The following is a 24,951-nucleotide window of genomic DNA, read 5'->3' as shown; positions in this document are numbered from 1 at the left end:
ATCAATCAGAACTCCAGGCTCATTGACCTTTGAACTCCAGAATTTATATCAGAGTCCCGAGGTCTTTTGGCTGAGCATCCTGGGGTCTTCAGCTTGCAAATGGCCTGTCACAGAATTTCTTAGTCACCATTGTGTGAGCCAACTACCCCAATAAATCCATTCTTGTCAATCTATGTACATATTCTATTGGTTGTGTTTCTTTGGAAAACCTTGACTGAAGCAGATTTGCTATTGGGGAAGCTGAATCTCTTTCCTTCTTACTGTATTCTTACAATGTAATGGAAGAGATCTGTCACATTGTTTCCTCACAAAAAGACTCTGATAAGTATATGAGGTTATTATTGGTGAAAGGTAAAAGTTTAAAAGCTAATTATTATTGATGTAAAATAGCTTACTTGTGATGTTTTCCAAATGGACAGCATATACTCATAAAATTTGTAGACCACAACCACTGTCTAAATACAGGTGCAGTGAATGTTTTAAAGATCATAGAAATGAAAACACAGATGAAAAATGCAAGAAATCTCTCCTGTCAAATTATTAAATTGTTTACAACTTCTGCCTCTTCACACAGCACCATGCTTGCCTTCAAAAAAATGCCCTTTGTCAGAGAATAAAAAGAAGTTGATAAGTTCAGAGACCTCTGAACCAAAAATACTTGCCAGGCTGGGCATGGTGGCTCACGCCTGTAATCCTAGCACTCTGGGAGGCTGAGGCGGGTGGATTGCCTGAGCTCAGGAGTCAAGACCGGCCTAAGCCAGAGCCGGAGACCCTGTCTCTAAAAATAGCCGGGTGTTGTGGCGGCCACCTGTGGTCCCAGCTATTTGAGAGGCTGAGGCAAGAGAATCAAAAGAATCACTGGAGCCCAAGAGTTTGAGGTTGCTGTGAGCTGTGACGCCATGGCACTCCACCAAGGGTGACAAAGTGAGACTCTGTCTCAAAAAAAAAAAAAGAAAAGAAAAGAATTATGTGCATGGGAGGTTAAGAAGACACAAAGGTGCTGCCGTTCAATAATCATATTATTTCTGACAAATTGGTGGTTAGTATGTGAGTGCATGCAAAGTGGATTTCTGAAGTATTCTGTTTTTATATTTCTCAAATAAGTCTCCTTTTAAACATGTAAATAAATATCTCTGAAGTATTTTAAAATATTTTTTCCAGAATTATATTTTCAGGATTGTATCTTTTGGGAATATGATCAGCTCCCAATCCACTGTATCCACCAACACTGTTTTTTGGGAAAGGAATGTAAACTCACAGGGGAATTCATTGTCTCATGTGACTGAAAAGTCCATGGGTGGTTCAGCTTTAGGCATGGCTGGATCCAGGAACCAAACAATGTTCTTGGAACCTGTCTCTCTCTGAGAATGCATTCTGCGGGAAGGAAGGATGGAAAGAAAGAAGGAAAGGAGAAAAAATGGAGGGAGGGCAGAAGGGAGGAAAGGAGACAGATAACTACTGCAGATATGCGCAGAAATAATCATAAGAAAGACAATGTTGGCTTGGTGACTGTAGCTCAGTGGCTAGGGCCCCAGCCATGTACACAGGAGCTGGCAGGTTCGAATCCAGCCCAGGCCTGCCAAACAACAATGACAACTACAACCAAAAAATAGCCAGGTGTTGTGGCAGGCGCCTGTAGTCCCAGCTACTTGGGAGGCTGAGGCAAGAGAATTGCTTCAGCCCAAGAGTTTGAGGTTGCTGTGAGCTGTGACGCCATGGCACTCTACCTAGGGTGACAGTTTGAGACTCTATCTCAAAAAAAAAAAAAAAAGACAATGTTGGGTGATAGGAGAGGTCTCAGTGAAACACAAGAGAGTTTCAGAAGATAGAAGAATTAATGTGTTAATACATTCATTTGTTTATTTATTCAGGCATTAAACATTAAACTCCTATTCTGGGTTTTATACAACTAGGCGTGGGGCTCCGGAGATGAAGAAGACCAAGTCCTTGCTCTCACGGAGCTTCCATCCTCTGCTGAGGAGGGCAGGTAGGTGGAGAGCTGGTTATTAATTTGTACAGTGCCACAGGGATGCAGAGGCATACTGAGAGCTCATTTCTTCCTGGGAGACCTAGGAAGCCTCTTGGAAGTAGTATATTAAGACAAAAAGAGTGAAGGTGGCAGGGAAGGGCATTTGAAGGAGGAACAGCATGAGTAAAAGTTCAGACACCAGATTCAGAGCCATTCAGAGGATGACTTACTGGGTGACACGGGGTGAATGATTGGGCCTCAGTTTTTCCATTTGTTCAATAAAGGGGTTAAGTAACTTGCTACTGAGGAGAGAAAGGGGAAAACAATCTCTTTATTTCTCTCTCTCTCTCTTTCACACACATACACACAGCCTGTGACTTCTTCAGTCTCCAAGGGGAAAGATATGATTAACTTCTAGGTGACCTTGTTGACTCATGAAGGTGAGGCCTCTTAGGCCCAGCCTCCAGAAGGAGAGAGAGAGAGAGTGAAATGATCCACATTATACAGTAATAGGTATTTGTGTTTTCATTTAAAAATAGTATTTATTATTTGAATAGATAGTATCTGTACACTTTCATCAGCACAAAGGTACAAATGGTGTGTAGTAAAGAGGCAGTTCCCTCCCAAATCCACCCCCTTACTACTTCTCTTCCCCAGAGAAAATTGCTTTTAATTGTTTTTGGTTCTTTTCTGAGACAGAGTCTTACTCTGTGGCCCTGGATAGAGACTGTGGCATCATAGCTCACAGCAACCTCAAACTCTTAGGCTCAAGTGATCCTCCTGCCTCATTTTCAGGCACCTGCCACAACGCCCAACTAGTTTTTCTAGTTTTAGTAGAGATGGGGTTTTAGCTGTTGCTCAGGCTGGTCTTGAATTCCTGAGCTCAAGCAGTTCACTCCCCTCGGCCTCCCAGAGTACTAGGAATACAAGCGCGAGCCACTGTGCCCAGGCTTATTTTCTTTTTTGTATAGACTTCCAGAAAATCTGTGTAAATGTAAGCAAATTCACCAGCATGGCCCTGTATTTTTGTGTGTACCCAGGAGTGTCCCCTTCATTCTTATGCACCTCACTTCATTTACTTACTAACAGAGCTCAGATACGGGAGCATATCATCATCTAGAGGGCTGCCTCCTCTGAATGGCCAGGTAGTGTTCTCAGATATGCCATAATTCACATAACCAGTCCTGCATGGATGAGTACTTTGGGAGTTTCCAGCCCTTTGCTATTACAAACAATGCTGCAAAGCCTGTCCTGGTGCCCATGTCATTTTCACACGGGGGTGCGTCTGTCAGGTAGAGACCTAGAAGTGCAGTTGTGGGATCAAAGTCCTTATGCACTGGTGATTCTGACAGGTATTGCTTCAGTTCCCTGCTCCCTATACCCTAGAGGCTATAACCAATGTCTCCCCCCACACCCCCTCCCGTAATGGATGAGAGGCCTGTGTAAGAGGGGTCTTGAGTTTTTCCAGGTGGCCTGGGAGAGAGGGTAGGGGAAGAGAACCTGGGGAAGAGGGCAGACCATGGGGAGAAAGGAGGACGGTCTTTAGAGGGAAAGGCCTGGTACCTGAGGGGAGATAAGGCCAATGAGAAGTTCCTGGGGTCCTGACCATGACCTTCAGGCTTGCAGAGCTGATGGCCAGTGGTGAAGTGGAGCACACCCACATGCAGGAGCCAAACTTGCTTTGCATCCTCTGTGACTTTGGGCAAGTCATCTTTCTCCACTGGGAGCTCAGTGACCGGCCTGCCACCCTTCCACCCTTGCATTCCCAGGAATGGGACTGAGAGATGAGGGAGAGGTGCCCAGGTTGGGGCAGGGGGTGAGTGGGTGGCAGCCATGGAGACAGGAGCCTCAGTTAGGAGTCAGCACTGGGGCAAAGCAGGCTGTGCTGAGGACTAATTCAGGAGAAACTTAAGACTCCCAGAACTTAGGAAATCGCCAAGAATTTCCTGCTCTCTCTGAATGTGTGGGTTGGGAGCTGAAGCCATGTTAGCTGGTTATTCAAGGACAGAGACTTTGGACATGGAGTGTGTGGTCACTTGGTGATACCCCATGGTTGAGGTCCGCAGTCTCCCCAAGACTGAGTGACCCTTTCCCTGTTCTTCTCGGTCCTGCCAGGACCCCAACCAGAGTCAAGGGGTTTTGAGGTCAGAATGCTGGGCCAGGAGTCTTAAAACCTTTTTGATTATAAACTCCTAACAGTAAACAGTAATTCATACAGTAAATCGTAATCAGTTAAATCATTTTTTATTTTTATTTATTATTATTTTTTTTGAGACAAAGCCTCAAGCTGTCACCCTGGGTAGAGTGCTGTGGCATCACAGCTCACAGCAACCTCCAGCTCCTGGGCTCAAGTGATTCTCTTACCTCTGCCTCCCAAGTAGCTGGGACTAAAGGCGCCCGCCACAATGCCCGGGCCATCATTTTTTGGTTGCAGCCATCATTGTTGCAGCCGTCATTGTTGTTGGCAGGCCTGGGCTGGATTCGAACCTGCCGGCTCAGGTGTATGTGGCTGGCGCATTAGCCGCTTGATCCACAGGTGCTGAGCCTAAACAATTTTTTATTTTACGTTTTTTTTTTTTTTTTTTGAGATGGAGTCTCATTTTGTTGCCCTCAGTAGAATGCCGTGGCATCAGCTCACAGTAACCTCAAACTCTTGGGCTCAATTGATTCTCTTGCCTCAGTCTCCTGAGTAGCTGGAACTACAGGTGCCCGCCACAAGGCCTGGCTATATTTTTAGAAACAAGGTTTCATCTGGCTCAGGCTGATCTAGAACCCGTGAACTCAGGCAATCCACCCACCTTGGCTAGGATTATAGGTATGAGCCACTGCGTCTGGCCTAAGTTATTTTTAAAAATAAATCTTTATTTTTAAGTTCTACAAAGTGGTGTTATACTAATAATTTCCTTTAACACAATAAAAAAAGAAATTAGAAAAGATAGATGTAGGGCAGCGCCTGTGGCTCAGTCGGTAAGGCGCCGGCCCCATATACCGAGGGTGGCGGGTTCAAACCCGACCCCGGCTGAACTGCAACCAAAAAATAGCTGGGCGTTGTGGCGGGCGCCTGTAGTCCCAGCTACTCGGGAGGCTGAGGCAGGAGAATCGCTGAAGCCCAGGAGTTGGAGGTTGCTGTGAGCCGTGTGATGCCACGGCACTCTACCAAGGGCAATAAAGTGAGACTCTGTCTCTACAAAAAAAAAAAAAAAGAAAAGATAGATGTAAAAACAGAAGTCTGCAGGGCGGCGCCTGTGGCTCAGCGAGTAGGGCGCCGGCCCCACATGCCGAGGGTGGCGGGTTCAAACCCAGCCCCGGTCAAACTGCAACAACAACAAAAAAAAAATAGCCGGGCGTTGTGGCGGGCGCCTGTAGTCCCAGCTACTAGGGAGGCTGAGGCAAGAGAATCGCGGAAGCCCAGGAGTTAGAGGTTGCTGTGAGCCGTGTGACGCCACGGCACTCTACCCGAGGGCGGTACAGTGAGACTCTGTCTCTACAAAAAAAAAAAAAAAAAAAAAAAACAGAAGTCTGCAATATTCTTCCTAAGCCTCAAATGACACCCTACTTTGTTGTTGTTGTTTTTGTTTAGATGGCATCTGACTCTGTTGCCCTGGATAGAGTGCCATGGTATCATCATAGCCCACGGCGACCTTGAACTCCTGGGCTCAAAGGGATCCTTCTGCCTCAGTTTTTCTTTCTTTGTTTTTTTTGGCCGGGGCTGATTTTGAACCTGCCACTTCTGGCATATGGGGCCAGCATCCTACTCCATTGAGCCACAGGCGCCACCCTGCCTCAGTTTTTCTATCTTTAGTAGAAACAAGGTCTCACTTTTGCTCAGACTGGTCTGAAGCTCCTGAGCTCCAGCATTCAGCCCGCCTTGGCCTTCCAGAGTGCTAGGATTACAGGCATGAGCCACCACACCCAGCTAACACCCTACTTTGGAAACCACTGACGTAACTTTAAGAATGTACAGAGCCGGGTCGTGTGTGTGTGTGTGTGTGTGTGTGTGTGTGCATCAGTGCATGTGCTAACTCAGGAATGGAGGTGCTGTGAGATTTGGGAGACTCACAACTCAACCCCTTCAGGAAACTGGGCTGAGCTTGCAATGGAGCCCTGGAATGAGGAGGCGGATGTGACCACATGATAGGTGGGCTGAATCTCAAGCCATCTTTCTGTGGGAGAGGCCTGGCAAGGTCCCTGTACCCCAACTCAGCTGCATGAGGGCAGGCGGTCTTCATAATGATCCCATTCTCCCTCACCCTAGCTCCCAGCCCAGCCCCCACCCCTTGTCTCCTTAGATGATGAACTCACGATGGACAGGAGAGGAAGGGAGTCCCCTGGTTCACTTTCCCCCAGGGCTGGGAAGGGGGCTTGCTAAAATGACTGGTATTGCAGGGGTATTCAATTTGAAATGGACAACAAGAGTAATCGGATAATTATTTCACCTGCTTGCCGTAGAACAAATTCATATTTACCACCTATGTATGAAAGGGTTATGGCAACAGAGGGAATTTACTAGAGATGATTTCCAACTGGGAGCAACTCGGTTAGTGGGATTAGGGAAAATTACTTTAATATCCCCCTCTGGGCTTTGGCTTAGGTTGATTCTGCTTGTCTGTCTTCCCTTGGTGGTGGAGCCCCCTCCCTGCCAGGTCTCCCTGCCTGCTACTCCTCAGCCAGCCTTCAGGACTGCAGGCTGACTCCAAGACTTCACAAACTGTTAAACAAATCCTATAATTAGAAGCCAGGTTTCATTAACGAAGTGAAAAATGTAACATTACCCTGTGTTTGTTCACTGGATGCTCGACTCATGTCCCATGACCCAGAGGAGCTGTGACCTTGGCTTTCCAAGAAGCCTTAATAAGGTAATGTTTATAAGGCTCTTAACTTTATAACTCTGCTAGAGAATGGCTCTGCAAAATGAGGACAAATCATAAATCCAAGGTGATCCCTCCTCCTCTCTCCTAGTGCTGAAGAATGTGGTCCCCATATGTGTTGCATGGAAAGCCCCAAGAATGGGATTTTAAAAAGTGGGTTCTAAGGCCAGGAGCGGTGGCTGACGCTTATAATCCCAGCACTCTGGGAGGCTCTGGCAGGAGGATCCCTTGAGGTCAGGAGTTCTAGAACAGCCTGAGCAAAAGTGAGACATATTTGTACTAAAAATAGAAAAGCTAGCTGGGAGTGATGGTGGGTGCCTGTAGTCCCAGCTGCTTGGGAGGCTGAGGCAAGAGTGTCACTTCAGCCCAATGAGTTATGATGACAACATAGCATTCTACCCTAGGTGACAGAGCGAGACTTTTTCTCAAAAGAAATAAAAAATGGGTTCTTCTCCCAACTCTGACCTTTAATTGCTCTGTGGCATCGTTCCTGTTTCCTTCTCTGGTTCTGTTTGCCCATCTGTAAAAGGGAGGAGATAATGGATCTTGTCCTAAAGGTCTCTTCCAAGTCTGATACTCTACCATTTGATTTCTTTGTCTCTCTTCCATTGAGTTTTATCTCAAGCAAGGACTCTTTTCCAAATTTTATCTTCTTTCTTTGGACTCCTCAAAAGCACATGGTAATGAGAGCTGAACTGGATAAATCTACTTTAAGGGTTGGCAAGACACGTAGATAAACCTTTTTCTGTCTCAGGTTTGGCCGATGAGATAAAATGCACAAAACATAATCTAAAAATCACTAGTGAAAAAAAGAAGAGACAACTCTAACTCTTGGAAGAAATTTAAACTGGTTAACATGAGGAACAGGGAAGAGAATCAGGGTTGCACAGTCTGGAGATAGTAGCCACTGTTAACATAATATTATGCTAACATCAGAATAGCTGACATTTATTGAGTTCATTTTATGCACAAAACTCTGTGTTAAGGGCTTACATTCACCCTTTCAGTTAACCTTGCAGTAAATCTGCGAGGTAGATTCTTTCTTATTATCTTCACAAGAAGTTGAAATATAAAAGAGATGAAAGAATTTCCCCAAAGGAACTCTGTGGTTGGAGTAGACACTCCAGAATCTATTTTTGACCACTGTAGATCTCCTGTCTACAAACCTCTGACCTTGTGTGCTGCTTCTGGAAGCAAGTGTTCTGATGTAGCTTCCATCGTTGTCTCTGACTGATTTTGATGATCAGAGCATGCCAGGTGCTAATAAGGCGCATGATAAGGACACCTTTACTGAGCTAAGCCTCCTAGATTCGGGGGTTGCTTGTTTTTGCAGCATGCCTTGGCTACCCTGGCAGATCCTGTTTACCAGTGGGCAGAGGGAGCAGCCACATGTATATTTTCTTTCTTTCTTTTTTTTTTTGCAATCTTTGGCTGGGGCTGGGTTTGAACCCACCACCTCCGGTATATGGGGCCGGTACCCTACTCCTTTGAGCCACAGGCGCCACCCCGAAATGTATATTTTCAATGCGCCAATTTACAGTCAACAGATAGAAGGAGACTAATAAGAGATTGAGAAGCATTTAACAGGAATATCATTGACTAGCCAGCAAAAGGACCCTTACAGTTGTGTTGAGCTGTGTTGAAGAAATGGTTTAAAAATTGGGAAGGTTTATAAGTGATTCTGGAATTCCAGGGTCAGAGCTAGCTCTGGTTGAGATGATGAGAAAGACTACAAGGGAATCCCAGTATGGAAGACAAGAATTTATGAACATAGCTGCATCATAGCCAGATGGAAACATCAAATAATTCTAGTTTTTTCAAAAAACACACTACTGGGGAGAGGGGGATCAGGGTCAGCCTGACCCCTCAGTTCCTTCCAGAGCTGACTCAGAAAACTTGTCCCTCTGGCACAGATCCCTCTCACCAGACACATTTTCCTCCAAAGTAGACTTGTCCATAGAGCACAGCTGACCATGGCAGAAATAATTTGGACGGCCTTCAGTGCTCCTAATGACAAGGTGCCCACTTCTAACCACTGCCAGTATCTGGGCTCATTAACTTTCCCTAAGCTAGGGCAAAGGGCAGGGTAGCTGGTGTCCCAAAGTGACCTCAGGGGCCCAGGCATCCCAAGGTCTGTCCCTTTTTCTCCTTACTATATGACCAGGGGCAGGTTATTTTCCTGCCCTCAGACTCAATTTCCTCTTTTGTAAAATTTTTATGTTCACGTGGGTTAATACAAGGAGTAAATGCTGTCATTAGATGCAAAACTGTTTTTCAAATTGTAGAGCCCTCCACACATTCAAGGGATGTTAACTTTACTGCCAGACAATCATCACTAGCATCTGCCTGAGTCCTCAGGCTGGACCACTTCTGTCTTCTAGAGACAGAAACCTAGAGGCTGCTTTCTAATGTTAGAGCAATTTCTGAGGCTTCTTTCCTGGGAACTAGACTTTGCAAATGGTCAGATTCCACACTAGCCATTTCTTCCTCTTTCCTCACAATATTTATGAGAACTGACCTTCCAATGGAAATTTGGCAAGATTTCACATTCTGGGGACATTGTACCTTCCTCCACATGCCCTGTGAGGACTGAGGTCATGGACTTCCCAGAAGATCCAGCTGTTCTCATGGATGCAGGAGTGCGTAGGACTGAGAAAAGAAGGGCCCAGCAAGAGACCCGGAGCTGCAGGCTGGTCCTAAAGTATCAATATTGTTATATCCACCAACCTCCATTAGGACCTTGGGAACTGTTTTAGTAGTTCACTGCTATATCCCCAGTGCCTAAAACAGTGCTTGGCACATAGTAGGTGCTCAGCATATATTTGTTAAATGAAATGAATGAGCCTACGTCAAGAACTCTCAAAGGCTCTTCATGGCCCATAGACTAATACCTTGAAGTTTGCAGCTCACAGAAATTTACAGAGCAACCTAAATAAGATATTCCTTCTACCACCTGGGGAAGCTTCCCAACATCATCTCCTAATAGGTCCAGGCCGCAGAGATAAACTTCTTCAGGGAGGCCAGGGTTGACACTGACTCCCTGTAGCCCTAAGAGCCTGTGAGTCTTCTGGGCATCAGGAGGAGAAAGAGAGAGGCCTTTGCTGTGGTCATCAAGAATTCTTGCTGAAAGGTGATGTGATGTGTCTCAGGGTTGCTGCTTGCCCACCAAGTGGTGGGTTGTTGGTAGCTCTCAGGCTATCCCTCAGCAAGTCCTTCTCTGGTCATGGCTGCCCCAGGCTCCTGCAGCCAGGCACTGAGAGGCACATCTGTAAGTAAGCCATGTCATGGTTTGTGAGCAGCTCTTTAAAACAATAACAGAACAAAACACACACATACAAGACGCTGTCCACAAATTCACACTCATGCAGCTAGATACACCATAACAACCACACTAAAAGCAGATTTCTCTGGGCCATAACAGACCCCTATATGCAAGGCAGGCTTGGATAAGTACCATCAGTTTTTAGCTTAACGCTCAGGGGAGCGGACCTTTGAACCCAAGCTCCAAAAGAAGTCCCTTCTGCCCCTGCCACTAGCTCACTCCCAGGACTCCTCTCCAGTAAACAGCAGGGAGAGGCCCAGCCTTTGCTTCTCACACCTCCACAGCTCAGGCTTCTTTCTCCACTGGGGTTCAGGCTCGGGGTCTGAGGAAAACATTTCTCACGCTATACCCTTTCCCTGCTTCTGCTGAAGGGTGGGGCCTCCCACCAAAATAGACACAGAGCCACCCAGCTAGAGGAGGGCCTGACAGCTTTAGGGGGAAAAGTCAGAATTCTGGATCTTGTAAATCCAGACGTCCTGTAAACTCTGACCAGAATATAAACATCCCCTGGGACTGAGGAGAGGACGCTTCTGGGGGCAGGGGCCTGGCGCCTCCTCTGTCCTGAGGACAGGCATGTTTACTCCATGTTCAGGGTGAGCTCCCTTGGGCTCCTTCCTGCCCTAGGTCTGGGCTAGTCAAGGCAGGTAGGACAGCCCCACATGGGGCCCTGAAGCTGTAGATAAAGATTCAGAAGTCTCAAGGCTGGAAAGAAACTTTTAGAGCTTAAAAAACACTTCCTCTTCTGGAATCTCCCATTTAGTGTTCTGACCTCTGTTGAAACACTTGGGTTGATGGAGCGCTCACTGTTTCCAGGGCAGTCCATTGTATTCCTAGGACTCTCTGACACTTAGAAAATGCTAGAATTGAGCTGACTAGAAATGTTCTGCACTGCATGATTGGGCAGAGCTAAGAACAATGTATACAATAAAATAACAGCAGGGCCATTCATTGCCCACCTATCCTGCACCAAGCACTTTCATGCGTTATCTTGCTAAATCCCTCACCTCCTTCTCAATGATTTAAGCTCAAGGAGGTTAGGTCACTCACCCAAGGTGACCCAGCTGCTGCCTGACAGGGCTGGGGTTCAGGTCACTCTGGTTCAAAGTCTGTGCTTTAAATATTAGTCTAGACTGGTTGTTCCTAATCAAAAAACAAAAATAGCACACATACCAGATAAAAACACCATAAACACGGGCCCACACCAAATCAAACCAAATTACAAAAATACAAAACAAAAAACCCAGCCCAAACTGGCCAAATATTAAATTCTATTATGTGCCAGACCAATAATAATTTTTATGTTTAATACATTTTAACAACCCTATGAGGAAACTGAGGCTCATCAAAGTTAGGGAAGGTAGACATGGCCAAATATTAATAATAAGGTGAAGAGCAAATGTCCAGCCACCGTTGCCTGAAGTCTGCAGGAGGGGGATTTCTGTATAGTATAAAAGAAAACTTGTAATTAAAAATTATTATTTTCAACAACTAGAACTTAAAAAAGTGGAATGTGGGGGCGGCGCCTGTGGCTCAGTGAGTAGGGCGCTGGCCCCATATGCCGAGGGTGGTGGGTTCAAGCCCAGCCCCGGCCAAACTGCAACCAAAAAATAGCTGGGCGTTGTGGCGGGCGCCTGTAGTCCCAGCTGCTCGGGAGGCTGAGGCAAGAGAATTGCGTAAGCCCAAGAGTTAGAGGTTGCTGTGAGCCGTGTGACGCCAGGGCACTCTACCCGAGGGCGGTACAGGGAGACTGTCTCTACAAAAAAAAAAAAAAAAAGTGGAATGTGCATCTTCAGAGAGTAATGATATCCGTAGGCTAGAGGCACCCAGCAAAGATACTTTAGAAAGGGTTCTCACACAAGTCGGGGCTACATGAAATACCCCTACCACTGATGGCACATGGGTGGTGAGTGTTAACAAGAGACTAGGTGCAGGGTGGAGTTGGTCTGCAACCCAGAAACACAAACTTGGTGTTTTCAAGGGTGGATGCTGGGCAGAATGCCTAGGCTACCCAATCACTAGCGAATTGGAATCCTACTCTAATTCGAGTGTCCTTGACTTTCTCCTGTGGGGAGAAGGCATTTGTGCCTGGCCTGGGCAGAGGGTCTTTGCTGATGGGTGTCCTCTCTGAACATCCCAGGGGCCGTGCATTCGTCTAGGCCTTTCCCTTTTTTGAGAACTGAGAGCTTGCTGGCTGGGGCTGTTCCCACCAACAATGTTCCCGTCTAGGGAGCTTAAAATAGCCCCTCTTGGCTGGGGCTCGAGAGTGAGCAGCAAGGCAGGCATTTGTGCAAATATGGGCCTGGGAGAAGGACTCTTACCCAGGGAAGGAGGGGAGGGTTGCACAGCAGGGGAGCCAGGACCTCTTGTGGGGGCTGTGCACTCTGGCCAATAGTGCCTGGAGCCTCCTTCTGCTGTCCCTGACATTACAGGGTCCACTTGGACAAGTTTTTAGACCAAATCTCTCAGGTCCTCCTGGCTTCTGTGAGGCTCTAGGCTAGTGTGTGCCCACGGGGAATAAGGGTCTCTGCATTCTTCTGCTAGTTCTAGCCTTGTTCCTACTTCACAATGCTCTTCCTACCTAGGAACACTCCAGAGTCAACCTTGAAGGCCTAACTCAAAATTCGTTTTAACAATGGGAATGACAATTGCTGCTTACCATTAATTGAGCACTTACCATTGCCAGTCACTGTGCTAAGTGCCTTAACATACACTATCTCATTCCATCCTTAACCGTGGACAGCCAAGTTGTTATTATCTTCCCTGCACAGAAGAAACTAAGGCTCAGAAAAGTCAAGTAACTTTCCCAAGGCCACACAGCTGTGAAGAGGCAGGATCGAGCTCGTCTGCCAACATGCCTCTTGGCTGCACCTGCCCTTCAGGGCTCCCACTCTCCATTGCATGTCACCACCCCGTATGACAGTTGGCTTGATTCAATGTGTCAGGTATTTAGAGATTGCTTACCATGTGCCAGGCACTCTGCCGGGTGCCCCAGCCACAGCCTGGGAGCTCCTAGATCCTCCTGAGGACTTTAGTTTGGGCTTTGGGGCTTAGCAAGCTCCTGAACTTGCAGGGTCCAGGTTTTTCGAGAATGGTAAGGTGACACTGAGGCCATCCTAGACTCTCTTTGATGACTAGTTGACCAGCTGAAACTTTTCCCTCCTCTCCTGGCTGCACTGTCCCTCTCCTTACCCCGCTAAAGGAACAGCACGTGCAGGAGTCAGATGAACTTGCTTTGAATCCTCTGTGACTTTGGGCAAGTGACTGAGTGCTCTGAGCCTTAGTTTCCGGTCTATAAATTCAGGATAAAACTAAGAGCTCACCATAGGTTGTTGTGAGGATTTAAGGGAGCAGGGCACATAATCTAGCACAGTGCCAGGCAGTCAGTAAAAGGCTATTAAGTGGCATCTATCATTATTACTAATTGTTATTTTCTGAGAATTACAGTGTCTGAGAGCCAAATGCCTGGGGCCTAGCACACAGTAGGTGTTCAAAGTGAAAGGGATCCCTCAGCAGACAGAATCTCCCACCCCTACTCCTGGCCTGATGCGGAAGGCAGCCTGGTTGCTGGTGCTCATCAACAATAGGGTTGCCTGGTAAGGCAGGTGCAGGGCCTCTACCACTGGCCTGACCTTTCATTTTCAGCTCCAGGGCTCATCTCAGGGACAAGGGGGCCTGGCCCAGAAGTTCCATCAGGGTTGGTGTGTTCTTGGGGGCTATCTGACTTTCTGGTGGCGCCACCTGGTGGCCAGTGTAACACTTCTTCTGGCGGGGTCTGCACCAAGGGCTCACCACCCCCTAGCCCTCTAGCCCTTCCGCCTGCCCAGTCCTTCATTTATGCCTCCCACCACCTCCCATGTGTAAAGGCCCAAGGACTCCAGCCTCATCTGTGGGTTGGGAGCTTCTGAAGCCTCTGTCTCTAGCCTGGCAGTGACCTCTGGGGTCATGCAGCCTGCCTGGGTTCACAATCAGGACATCTCTAAGGGTAGTTAATCCTTGAAGGGTTTCTAGAAGCTGAGGCTGGAGGAAAGGTCCTCCTTCCTGGCCTGAGATGGTCCAGAAATGGGAAACCCATTGACAGTCACTGGGTCTGTGCCTGACTCCCCACAGCTCCCCTCCCTCTTTGTGAGAGATCTGGGACCCCCCCACAAGGACTCTGGCTCCTCGGCCCCTGCCAGACTTGTAGCCAGGCCCAGTCTGTGCTAGAGCTGTTTGGGGGAAGAACAATGAATAAGAACTGGGAGACTGAGTTCTGCTTCTAGCTCTGGCACAAACATGCTGTATGAGGTTGGGTAAGGCCCCTCCCTCCTAGGTCTTAGTCTCCTTTTAATAAAATGAGTGGGAGGAGGGGGCCAGGTGATGAATGTAGCTTCCAGACTGGGTTCCTGACAAGTTGCAGATTCCTGGGCTTGCTGCTTCAGAGTTCCAGGGCTGGGACCCTGGAGTGTAAATTAACAAGCATTTCGGCTAGGATGTAGGGAGGCTGAGAGGTTCCGGCTTTGGGGGGCAGAAGTGAGGGGTGTGTATTGCCAGCAGGTAAGGAGAAAGTGGTGGTTTCAGGGTCTGGAGAAGCAGAAGAATCCCCCATCCCCTAGTACCGATCTATCAATTAATTCCCCCACCTTTCCAAGTTCATGGGAGGGGTCACCCCAGTTCCATGTCTGTTGACTCTGCTGTGAGCAGCAGCAGAGGTATAGTAGACAGCTAGCATAGAATACACCCCGGCTGCCCCCATGCCTGGCAGAGGGACTGGGATGGCCTGGGGATGGGGCCGGGGCCCTTGTTGCCTGATGAGGTATTTTCAGAGTCCCCCTCCCTCTGGAGTTTCCAATGATAGAATAGAGCCCTGTCTAGTATTTGACCAAATATGGTGGTATCTCTTGATGCACCCGAGCCCCAGCCAGCTTCTCAGTTATGTGTGGAAACCTGCCCTGGACAGATTAATCTTGTGACATTCAGGAGCGCCTCTTGCTCTGCGTTCTTCCCCTCGGCTGATTCCTCTAAATGGCCAAGAATGGCCCTAAGCAAGACAGGGGAGTTCTGGACGTCTGTCTGCTCATGGTGTCCCTCCCCTGTCCTCACACCCGTCCCCCCAGGCCTGCCTCCCTGGCTGGATTCGCTCCCTTTGGCTGGACTGTTCACTCCAGGTGAGAGACATTGGCCGGAGGAGCCAGTCAGTTTAGCATGTGATTCCAGGGCCCACGGATCCTGGGGTGACCTGACCTCATGAAGTCGTGGCCTGAGTCTTAAAAGCCTAGAGCTCTCTCAGCAGCCAGGATGGTGGGCCTGAGTGGGTAGAAAGGAGGGTCAGCAGGGTAGTGAGAACCGTGCTAGCTCTAATGCTAATTCGAACAGCTAATGTGTATAATATTAATTATAAAATTGTTTTATAGTAAGTTTAATAATCAACAGCTAAGTGTTTATGGAACGCTTACTACGGGCCAGACACTGTGGTGGCTATTTAATATGGTTATTTCCTTTACTCCTTATAGCCTTGGGGGTGGATGCCATGGTTATTCCCATTCTAGAGATGTGGGAGTTGGGAGCCCAGAAAGGATTCAGAGGGGACTGGGCCAGGCCACCGTCTATTCCTAGGCACAAATCCCATCTTACAGGGAAGGGACTGAGGCTGAGAGAGAAGGAAGGTAAAAAGCTGCACACAGGGGCAGGCCCTAGGCACAGAGACCGCTCTGGGAGAAAGGCCAAAGCATTCAGCCACCAGGTCCTCATGGATCTGCAAGTTGGCCTGTGTGAGGCACACAGATTGAGACACACATTTGCAGCAGGGTGGAATTGTGCAGAAAGTATCCTGAGAAAAACAGTATCTGGGAGGTGGATAGAGCCCTGGATGGAGATCAGGCAAGAACCCCAGATCTGTCGTCTCTACATCACTGCATGGTGTGGGACTCACTTGGGTCTCAATTTCCCTGTCTGTGAACTAGAGGGGTGGGACTTTGGTCTCCTTAGGCTATTGCACTCACCTGAGGCTGGCAGAGGCTGGAGTGTCTGGGGCTGTTTCCCTGGAAGATAGGGTCTGTGTCTCACGGCTGGCCAGCACACACCCAGACATTTGCTCTTCTGACCAACCAGTGGCCCATCCCTCCTCCACCCTCACCCCCTTGCCATCCCCAAAGCAAACGAAGCTGATTGTCTTAGCTAGCTCTGTGGGTGCTGGCCGGGTGGCCGGCCGCAGGCCACAGGCGGAGGTGCCACTGGCCAGAGCCCCGCCAGACACACAGGGCATTGTCCCTTGGTCAACAGCCCCTGGGCACTGAAGCCCAGCTCCTGGCCTGCCCCCATGTCCCTCAGCGCCTGCCACTACACTGGACTCAGCCAGCTGGGGGCCCAAGGCTCCCAGTTGATGACGAGCCCACCCACCCACTCCCCCAGCAGCTCCCAGTCGAGCTATAATTGCTTAGCTCCATCCTGTTGCTGCCATTCTCTCAGCGGCGGCGGTGGCAGCATCTGGGGTTCCAGGCGGGCGGCAGCTGCAGGCTGACCTCGAGGCTGGGCGGGATGGACTGGCCACACAACCTGGTACGTGGCGCTTCCCACCCCTCCCCCACCCCGTTTAGAGTCTGAGTATTTCAGTATTTCTTTCCTATTGATTAATGACTGCCTCTGTTTGGCTTGGAATCTGCGGAGGTGAGTTCTCCCTCTGTCCTCTCCCCCAGGACTAGAAACAGAGACTGGTCTCAGAGACTGCAGACATGCCCAGTAGCTTAGGCTCCTGAACTGGGCTCAGCCCCAGCACACTGAAGCCCTTTCAGGCCCGAGGCAACTGGGGGGATCCTGGTGGGGGTTTTTCCAAAGAGACCTGGACTGTGTGACCTTGGGCAAGTCCTTCTGTTTCTCTGTTTCCCATCTGGAACACGAGGGAAGCGTACTTTGACTCTATTCTGGGTATCTCTGAGACGAGAGTCAGAGTTTAACAATGCTTTGTGGTGAGAAGCTCAGATGAGAGAGCCTATTGTCAGGGAGACATTTTTCTGCCCCAGAGTCTAGGACCAAAATGGAAGAATTTAGTGACTTGAATCTCTGTTGCAGATTTTGTGCCAAGAAATGGCTCTGCCAGGAGGGGCTATGCTGAGACTTGTTTCCCAGTGTCAAGACTTCCTGAGTAGCCAGGATAAAGCAGGCACAGGCCATGGGATTGTGGGGTGAGCCACATGGGACAGGAATGGGGCTAGTACAGAGCCTGCCTGGATTTAGTGAGGAGATAAACCTTAGGGCAGTGTTTTTCAACCTTTTTTTTTTTTATCTCACGACACACTTCACTTGAACCTATAGTTAAACTTTCGTGTACACTTAATTATGTTGATAAAAAAAGAGTAAAAAAAGAATATATACTATGCTTTGAACATCTTCCAAAAATAATTTAATTTAAAATTTTTTCTTTAAAAATTTTCACAGTATAACTAAGATCCTCTCGTGGCACACCAGTTGAAATTCACTGCCTGAGAGGTTCCTCTGTCCAGCCCTGGCACTTCTGCAGGCTTTGTGCCTCCTCCCCTCAGCTTCCTGAGGAGTCTGGGTTCTGCAGGACCCAAGTCCTCTTGTGTGTGAGCCCAAGGTTTTCCTGATGCTTTGTTTGGGAGGAGAAGTTGAAGAAATGCACAATGCTGAGTGGTGGGGCAGGCAGAGGGTTGGGACTGGAGGAGGGGAAGCTCAGGGGAGGAAGGTGTGTGGGTGTTATGGGCAGGGAGTCCTCAGTCTGTGAGCTTCCCAACTCCCCACATTCATTTCATGCCCTCTTCCCCCCACCCACTCCAAACCAACTCAAACCTCCTTTCTCACTGTTTCCCTCACCTGTAAGACTTTTAGACTCCCTCTGTCCATGCCTGCCACCCTCTCATCCTTTGAGCCTCACGTGACATGTCTGCAAAGAAGCTTCCTGGGGAGCTTCCAGCCCCAGCTCAGGCTAAGCAGGAGGTCCTGCTGTTCTCCAGCTATACCCTGCATGGGCCCATCGTTGCACTTGTCACTAGCGAGGCTTAGGTGTTTGTTTTCCTCCCCAGACTGTAAGCTACAGAAGGGCAGGGGTGGGGATAGCCGTTCATTCACTTGGCAAGTGTTCATTGAATGCCTAAGGGCTTTAAAGCCTGGCACAACACAGACAGAGGGGATAAGACAGTGTGTGGAAACTGACACATCCTCTCATGGCATCGGTGGGGGACAGACATATAAAAGAGTCATATGTACATACAGTAAGATTGCTGTCATGCCAGCGACATGTGTGTTATGCAAGTCCAAGGAAGTCCAACTTAAGGAAGTAACAATAGAGCCAATACTTGAGGGGTGGCAAGGTACTTAGGAGGGAAAAAAGAAGAGGTACAACTCCTCAGGAAGAGGCCTGTGCAAAGTCCCTGTGGCAGGAAGGAGCACAGTGAGAGTAAGAGGCAGAGAGAAGGCCAGTGGCTGGAGCACAGGTGCAAGAGGAAGCAGGGAGCAATTTGAGGGGGCAGAGCTCAGCTGGACAGAGCAAGAGAGAGGTCAGACCTGAGCCTGTGAGATGCTTAATGTCATGGGAAAGGATTTGGGGCCCCGAGTCTTGGCTCTCCCACTGTGACCTGTGGCTTTCTTCCCCAGCTGCTCCTTCTTACCATCTCCATTTTCCTGGGGCTGACCCAGCCCAGGACCCCCAAAGGCAAGAGGAAGGGGCAAGGACGGGCTGGGACCCTGGCCCCTGGGCCGCACCAGGTGCCGCTGGACCTGGTGTCGAGGATGAAACCCTATGCCCGAATGGAGGAGTATGAGAGGAACCTTGAGGAGATGGTGGCCCAGCTGAGAAACAGCTCTGAGCTGGCCAAGAGGAAGTGTGAGGTCAACTTGCAGCTGTGGCTGTCCAACAAGAGAAGCCTGTCCCCCTGGGGCTACAGGTAGGCTGGACTGCAGCAATGGCTGACTATGTCTTTTCCTATGTCCCAGTCTATGTAACTGTTAAGACCTTGGCTTCAGTCACCTGGGTGTCTGGGTTTGGATCCTGCCTCTGCCTCTTACAAGCTGTGTGGCTTTTTTTTTTTTTTTTTTTTTGTAGAGACAAGAGTCTCACTTTATGGCCCTCGGTAGAGTGCCGTGGCCTCACACAGCTCACAGCAACCTCCAACTCCTGGGCTTAAGCGATTCTCTTGCCTCAGCCTCCTGAGTAGCTGGGACTACAGGCGCCCGCCACAACGCCCGGCTATTTTTTTGTTGCAGTTCAGCCGGGGCTGGGTTTGAACCCACCACCCTCCATATATGGGGCCGGTGCCTTACTGACTGAGCCACAGGTGCCGCCCTTTTAATCTTCTTTTTTTTTTTTTTTTGGCCGGGGCTAGGTTTGAACCCGCCACCTCCGGCATATGGGACCGGCGCCCTACTCCTTGAGCCACAGGGGCCGCCCACAAGCTGTGTGGCTTTTGGCAAGTTGATTAGCCTTTGCGAGGTTCTGTTTCCTCACTGTAAACAGGGGTGACAGTAGTACCTACTTCTTGGGCTGTTGTTCAGTGAGATACTCATGCAGGGTGCAGCTCTTACTATTCTTCAAGTCCCAGCTGAAGTGCCTGTGAGGCCTTCCCCAGATGTCGCTTTCTCCACCTCCACTCTTCTCAGTTGTAGCATTTCCCTGGCTGTGCTCATGTTTGTCTCTTATACTAGACCAGGACCTTCTCAGGGCCTGCATCAGAATCCCCTGAGGATTCCCATGGCTCACGGACTGAAATCTCCAGGGGAGGCCAGAGAGTGGCCTTTCGTGTGTCTGCACATGCCTAGGAGGCACAGCAAGCATTGATCTGGGAATCCAGACCTGCAGCCCTGGGTTGACAGCAGCTGTGTCCTACCTTGGTTATAGCTCCACATCCTGGCTCAGTGCCTGGCACACAGAAGGGGACAAACGCATATGTATTGAATGAATGATGAAGAAATGGGCTGACCCTCAAACTCACAAACCCAGGCCAGAGATTTTTCAGCCACACAGCTTAGACCCCGAGTCTCTAGAATGGCACTGTTGACTGGAACTTTCTGTGATGATGTAAAGTCCAGTGTAGTAGCTCCTGGCCTCATGTGGCTATTGAGTACTTGAAAATGTGGCTAATGTGACTGAGGAAATAATTCCAATTAATTTAAATTTAAATGATATATGCAGCTAGTGGCTACTGTATTGGATGGTGCAGCTCTGGAATATGGCCTTGGCAGGGTCAGTAACGAGTCTCCAGAGCTGGGCTTTACCCGCTTACTTTATTGTGCCCATGTTATCTTACAAAAATTCAGGTTCTGATTCTGCACTTCTAACAAGCTCCCAGTTATAATGAGGTGATGGTGATGCCGCATGCCCACAGGTCACCCACTTCCTCTTCCTACACTTAGCAGGACACGAAGGGACAGAGAATGAAAGAGCAGGTCCCTGTACACGAGGCTCCATGAGAACGTGTCTGCTTTGCGCATTAGTGAACACCTAAAGTCTAGGGTACAACCACTTACATGGTGAGCCTGTAAAATGTACTTTAGTGAGTAGAGATGAGGTCAGAACAGGCCTCCTGACTTCTCTTCCAAGTGGAAATTAGGCATCGATATGCTCGTACTTTATTTCTATAGATTACATTTCCCCAAAATATAAATAAGAGGGGAGAGTTGAGGGGGCTGTGGGCTTCTCTGTGATTCCCTTCAACACAAGCTAGTACTGGGAGGGGCATCTTATTGTATGAAAGAAGGAAATAGAGTGACTGGTGACCTTGAACCTGGATAACCTTGGGCACATGCTTGCTACTGATCTTGTTTCCTGATCTGGAACACAGAGGGGATTACTACCCTTCCTCCACTGGCAGAGTTTTGCTAGGGCATCAAAACCCTGTTAAGAAAGGCAGGGGTGTGAGGAGGGGCTATCTATTGGCCTTTTCCTAACCACCTTCCACCTTCCACCTTCCACTTCTCTCCTGTTCCCTGCAGCATTAACCATGATCCCAGCCGCATCCCCGTGGACCTGCCTGAGGCGCGGTGCCTGTGTCTGGGCTGCGTGAACCCCTTCACCATGCAGGAGGACCGCAGCATGGTGAGTGTGCCCGTGTTCAGCCAGGTGCCTGTGCGCCGCCGCCTCTGCCCTTCCCCGCCACGCCCGGGGCCCTGTCGCCAGCGGCTGGTCATGGAAACCATTGCAGTGGGCTGCACCTGCATCTTCTGAGCCACCCAGCCTGGAAGTCAGCCGGTAGCTGGAGACCACACTCCCTGCATCCCTGTGTCTAGCAAGACCTATGAAAAATAAACTCTGTCTTTGGAAAGCAAGACTTTGGGTTTGCTTCTTGTGGCTCCAAAACCAAAACCAGAGGAGGGTTAGGTAGGAGGTCCCTGGGATGTAGATTTCAGATCAATGTAAAGGAAGATTTCCTATCTCTCAGAGTTCTCCAACACTGAGATAGCCTATTAAAAAAAAAACAAACAAAAAACAACTATATTCATTTCTACCATTTAGGACAGCAACATACATATTTCCTTTAGTTTGGGTTTATCAGCCTATATTTGAACCATGTTATTGTAGCTTGTTTGGTAAACCACTATAGGAGTTAACAGGAGCTAACTCTACCCAATTAAGTCAAGGTTGTTGGAAACATGCTTTCTTGAAGTGGGAGTTCCCCATCTTTGCAAGTGTCAGGCGAAAGCTGAGCCTCTGAAGGATACTGTGGAGCAGACCCCTGGTTGGAACAGATGATCTCTCAGTTCTGAGATTCTCTGCAGATCAGACTTAGGCCCCCCAAAAGGCCTCCAGTTGCCAAAGAGCAGGTATTTTTAACTTAGGTCAGCAAGCCCCTTAATTTTTCACATGAGTGTGTATTTTTTTCTGTGCTGAGGATCACTGGGTTTGAACACTCAAGAGTCGAGAAGCATCAGTGTAGATCATTCTTTGATCCAGTCCACAATGGGATCTGCTTAGATAGACAGTTGGTTGATGTCCATGATTCCTGAATTTTAGCAAGCATCAGCATCACTCAGAGGGCTTGTGAAAGCACAGACTGTGGCCCTACACCTATAGGTTCTGATTCAGGTGGGGACTGATACTTTGCATTTTCAGGCAGTGGTTTTTTCTTTTTGCATTTCTGATATAATTGTTCCCAGGTGATGCCAATGTTGCTGGTCTGGGGACCACAGTTTGAGAACTATTATTGGCTTATATCAAGATACTGTGATAATCAAAAAAGGCAGTGTGGACTAACTTGTTCTGAAGCCCATGCTGACTCCTGGCCCCCAAATACTAACTCCTGACATTCCCTATGAACCCCTGGCAATTCAATCCTGCCCCCGGCCCCTCTAACTCCTGCACCATCCCAAATCAGCTGTTGTAGGGTCTAAAAATACTTTCTCTCCTGGAGGACAGCTGAGGAGCTCAGGCTATTTTCTGAGGGTAAGAATAGTTAGCACTTTAGAGTCAATTTCAATAAAAGGGCCAACAGCCCAGCATAGAAATACTTTATTGGCTTCTCTAACTTTAGTGTTTGAAGGGCTTTAGCACTGAATGTTTTAAGGGTCTAATTCATGAAAGGCGAATGGTTAGGTATCTGTCTGTCTGGGATGGTAAGTAACTTACCTTTTTAGAGTGGATACTGGTTAAAATTACCTCAGGAAGCTTTGGCCTGGTTTCAGATAAATGGAAAATCGACTTCCTGTGCCAGCCCATGCAGATCCCCACAGCAGCCTCAGGGGCTCCTTTCTGAGACCTCCACAGCCTGCCTTCTAGGTCTGAAGACTTTAGTCCCCACATGAAAGGCCCACAGAATCCAAGGCTTTTTTTTTGTGGGGTCAGGGTGTGAGAAGAATTGAATTACAAGAAGGTTCTCCAATATTGGGTTGGGTGGGGGATGCCCCTGTCATGGTGAGAAAGGGCCGTCCTACTTTCACTGGGGCATCAGAAACACAGTAAAGGCCAGTTACTTTTATATGGATGATGCCTTTTCCTCTTTCTGGGCTTTAGTTTCCTCATATGTAAAACCAGCAGATAGGATTTAGGGAGCTCCAGGGTTATCTTCAGCTTTACTGTTTTTTGACTTAGAAGTCTGACCTCCTGAGCCTGGACACTGATGTCCCAGTGGCCCTTCCAGGCCCCTGCTTTAGAAGCAGCAGCAAGGAGTTCATCTGGGTCTCCATGGCACCCTGGACACTCCTTTAGTTCTGTGTTTCATGTTTCCCACCATGGCGAGATTCCCACTCCATGACACAAGGGCCACATCTGTCTTGTTCACTGTGGCATCTCCAGCACCCAGTACAGGGCCCTACATGGAATAGAGGTACTGTGCTTGGTGAATGAAAGCATAGAGGGCCCTGGGGAAGCCCAAAGTCTACTACCTCCCTTTAATGCTCCTTCATAAGTGGGCCAGAGCAAGAAATTCCTTATTCCACCCCCTAGTCTATCTTCCATAGCTGTCCCTTGCCCCCAGAGTGCTGAAATTTTGTTTGGATCACCTGCTATAGGATTAATATCCACTGTACCACATCCAGGACTACTGAGGACAAGCGTGGCCCCTTTTCTGTTTCATTTAGCAGATTATAGGGCTCTCCTTTCTTCCAGGGGGCTCTAGGCACTTGGGAGCTTCCAGGCCTAAAAAGGTTGGGATGGGCCCTGGGGCAATGGCTTCTCCTGGTTCTTATACTCCTTTCTGGAATCCCTATCCTTTTCTGTCTGCCTGCAAGGAAGGGAGATGAGATCCGACTGTTAGGTTTGGGCTTAGAGAAGCAGGCGGCGTGGGCATTTCGGCCAGCTTTGTTTCTGAGCTGTTTGGGCCTGCCTGCCCAGGTAAAGGAAGTTTCTGAAAGATGTGCCTAACTCTTCTGCTGTCATACTTGGATGTGGAGCCAAAGACCCAGATGAGGGCCAAGGGTCAAGTGTAGCTGCCCTGCTTTGCATCTTGTGTGCATAGATTCTCCTTAGGGTGGTTATCGGAGATAAGTTTTGTATTGTCCTTAGTCCTCTGGTCTAGTATCAATTATCATGTTCATTGTGATAGCCCATTGCCATTTTCATTTCAAACACAGAACGTCAAAAGGTACCATTACGCACTTTCATTTCACAGGATGCATGAGCCCTATCTGCATGGGGCTGACATTGTGCCTCTCTCTTTGCTACTCTTTCCCTTCTCTGACCTGACTGTTCTAAGCCAACCAGCTTAATCTCATCTCCTGTGGCATGGTTATTGGTCTGGTATCTAAGTCCCAAGCCAAGCAACATGTGGCATTCCCTTGGCCACAGGAATTGGTTCAGGGGTGATCCAGCCGATCCAGTGCCCAAAATTTGGCTTAGTGGCTATGGGAGAAGATCTTATTCTGGGAGCTGTTGGCAGCCATCTTTGACCACAGGAAAAGTAGTGGAACTGAAAATTGCACAGTTAGACTTCCAAGTTACGATAAACACCACAAACCTTTTATTGCTTAAGTCTGAGTTTGAGTTTCTACTTTAAACAAAAGCCTTCCTACTGATGTGTCCATTTCAAAATTTCTATAGTAATCAAGTGTATGCTACTTATACACTCAGCGCTCCACCTTTCACTGTCATTATTATTACCCTGGCATAGCGAAAACAATGCCAGATCCAGTTTGGGCCTCCACCAACTAACTGTAAGGGTGTTTTGCCCAGGCTGGACTCAATTTTAAGGAGAAGCTCTAGAAATTTGAACAATTCTGTAAACTCATCAGGAGAACTTGAACAAGTTATTTCCTCAATTTGGGGATGACTTCTGGGTTCCTGTTAGGAAAGCTATAATATTAGTATTAGCATAATTTGGCAGTGTTCTTTCCTCTGGGTATCCATGGCCCTCCCCTAAATCCTGATTTAGCAA

The 24,951-nt window shown here is 48.4% G+C and overlaps 1 protein-coding gene across 5 annotated transcripts; it reads left to right on the top strand.

The window, feature by feature from the left end:
* Positions 1-1,882: 1,882 nt before the first annotated feature.
* IL17B (interleukin 17B) lies at positions 1,883-21,412 on the top strand. 5 transcript variants are annotated; one of them, XM_053566748.1, is made up of 3 exons: positions 1,883-1,987; positions 18,746-19,035; positions 21,080-21,412. In XM_053566748.1, exons 2-3 carry the CDS (start codon positions 18,881-18,883, stop codon positions 21,309-21,311), a joined length of 387 nt encoding a protein of 128 aa, XP_053422723.1. In that variant the 5' UTR covers positions 1,883-1,987; positions 18,746-18,880; the 3' UTR covers positions 21,312-21,412. The 5 variants fall into 5 exon arrangements, with proteins under 5 accessions (XP_053422723.1, XP_053422724.1, XP_053422725.1 ...); XM_053566749.1 differs by lacking the exon at positions 1,883-1,987 and adding an exon at positions 6,022-6,107; XM_053566750.1 differs by lacking the exon at positions 1,883-1,987 and adding an exon at positions 14,589-14,692.
* Positions 21,413-24,951: the final 3,539 nt, after the last annotated feature.

Source organism: Nycticebus coucang, chromosome 17, assembly GCF_027406575.1.
Source record: "Nycticebus coucang isolate mNycCou1 chromosome 17, mNycCou1.pri, whole genome shotgun sequence".
NCBI lineage: Eukaryota > Metazoa > Chordata > Mammalia > Primates > Lorisidae > Nycticebus > Nycticebus coucang.
Note: the sequence above shows the minus strand (reverse complement) of the source record. Positions and strands in the feature narration are given on the sequence as shown.

Bases quoted from the DNA above. Each gene is read 5' to 3' on its own strand.
- IL17B (XM_053566746.1), top strand. From the start codon at position 16,673: ATGGACTGGCCACACAACCTG. The intron at 16,694-18,745 runs GTACGTGGCGCT...TTTCTTCCCCAG, and splicing joins TGGACTGGCCACACAACCTG to CTGCTCCTTCTTACCATCTC. The intron at 19,036-21,079 runs GTAGGCTGGACT...TGTTCCCTGCAG, and splicing joins CTGTCCCCCTGGGGCTACAG to CATTAACCATGATCCCAGCC.